Source organism: Bombina bombina, chromosome 6, assembly GCF_027579735.1.
Source record: "Bombina bombina isolate aBomBom1 chromosome 6, aBomBom1.pri, whole genome shotgun sequence".
Classification (NCBI taxonomy): Eukaryota; Metazoa; Chordata; class Amphibia; order Anura; family Bombinatoridae; genus Bombina; species Bombina bombina.
Window position 1 is genome coordinate 289143862 of NC_069504.1, and position 2151 is coordinate 289146012.

At 38.8% G+C, this 2151-nt stretch overlaps 1 protein-coding gene across 1 annotated transcript; it reads right to left on the reverse strand.

Annotated features, from left to right (window-relative positions):
- Positions 1 to 246: 246 nt before the first annotated feature.
- Positions 247 to 954, reverse strand: LOC128665039 (E3 ubiquitin-protein ligase RNF185-like). Its single transcript, XM_053719800.1, is given in 1 exon segment — positions 247 to 954. A coding segment is annotated over 1 exon segment (573 nt). The 5' UTR covers positions 908 to 954; the 3' UTR covers positions 247 to 334.
- Positions 955 to 2151: the final 1197 nt, after the last annotated feature.

Below are 2151 nucleotides of genomic sequence, written 5' to 3' on the forward strand. Positions count from 1 at the left end.
CTTTCAGTTTTCCCATTGCCTAACCATATATTCTAATTGATGTAGCTCCCCTCAAATTTAACTCTTACAGTGCACAATATATTAGTTTCCCATCAGTGTACTGTACTGCTGCTCTGCTCATTTAGTACTCATGGCTGCCCCCTATCCTGCGTTTATACTTATGCTTGGCATTAATACTTCTGGCTAGTATTTCACACTCCCATAGGGGACAACCTCTTAGCTTTTAACACACCTTTATGTGTAGGGGGCAGAGATAGGATGAGATGAGGACTTAGGGCAAAGATTACAATCTGAACGATATCCAGTCCTTTGTGTCACCCACTGGGAGGCCAAGTCACGCAATCAGCAGCCAAAACATAATAACCAAGGCAACGAAAAGAAAGAGTCGAGACAGGAACTGCTCATCCACATATGGAGGGGTACCTGGAACAGCTGGTGGAGGGCGACCAGCGTTGATATTAAATGCTGTTGCAAAGATTCCAAAAGGAAATGCTCCAATACCAAAAGACATCTAAAAGCCCCCATCTCCAAAGCCAAAGCCTTGAAAACCCCCTCGGTTTTCTGGTTCTGGTCTCTGTCCCTGGGGCCGTGGAGGTGTTTTCTCTCTGGGATCTTCCTGACCAGTGCTTCCCCTCCCATATAGGGGAATGACTTTCTCCCGACTTATCCCTGCTTTGCAAACTGGACACACCTGACGATTTGGCCTAGTTTCTAACCACTGGTGTAAACATGGCCAGCAGAAGAGGTGGCCACAGAGGCTGATTACTGCATCCTTGGCTGTATCCAAACAAATATTGCACTCAAATGTGCTGTCCTGGTTGCTGCCTTCCCCATTGCTGCTTCCACTTGTTCCTCCGGTGCTTGAGTTCTCTGTAGATGTAGAAGATGTTGGAGCCGCACTTGCCATTGTCACCACAAGATATATTGACACTCAAGTCCCGCTTCCTGCTCTAGTCAGCTTACTATCTGCACAAGTGGTATATAAATAATTTCAGTGAGAAACCCAAAGTTTTTGAAAAAGTTAACAATTTTTTTTTATCACATTAAGCGGTGAAATGGTGGCATGAAATATACCAAAATAGGCCTAGATCAATACTTTGGGTTGTCTACTAGAAAAAAATATATAGTTTTGATAGGTAAATAGAATAAAAAAAAAACATGCTCTATTTCTGTTTAAATGTAGCGATGGCAAAAATGCTCTGGTCTTTTGGGGAAGTCTTAGTCAGAAATGCAGGTCCTTAAGGGGTTAAAAAATAAGCAAAACTATACATTTTTATAAAAACACTACCAGATGGGAAATATAAATGGATCATCAACAAAACATGTATGCAAATAAAAATCTAGTATACAATGTCCCTTTAAGCCTTGCATTTGTGTTTTTATGTGTTCCTTCAGTCATAATTGATCATTTTGATGAATTAAATTCCATCATTTAACTGCTTTGTCTTTCAATAACATCACAATTTAGTAGCACATTTCTCATATACTTAAAGGGAAATTTAAGTATTTGAAGATAATTTTTATAATTTTTATCATTTTATTAGTAAAAAAACATAATTTATGTAAGAATTTACCTGATAAATTAATTTCTTTCATATTGGCAAGAGTCCATGAACTAGTGACGTATGGGATATACAATCCTACCAGGAGGGGCAAAGTTTCCCAAACCTCAAAATGCCTATAAATACACCCCCCCCCCCCACACCCACAATTCAGTTTAACGAATAGCCAAGAAGTGGGGTGATAAGAAAGGAGCAAAAAGCATCAACAAGGAATTGGAATAATTGTGCTTTATACAAAAAAATCATAACCACCATAAAAAGGGTGGGCCGCAAGGAATCTTGCCAATATGAAAGAAATGAATTTATCAGGTAAATTCTTACATAAATTATGTTACCTTTCATGTAATTGGCAAGAGTCCATGAGCTAGTAACGTATGGGATAGCAAATACCCAAGATGTGGAACTCCACGCAAGAGTCACTGGAGAGAGAGGGATAAAAATAAAGACAGCCAATTCCGCTGAAAAATTAATCCACAACCCAAATCAAAAGTTTTAATCTTTATAATGAAAAAAACTGAAAATATAAGCAGAAGAATCAAACTGAAACAGCTGCCTGAAGTACTTTTCTACCAAAAACTGCTTCTGAAGA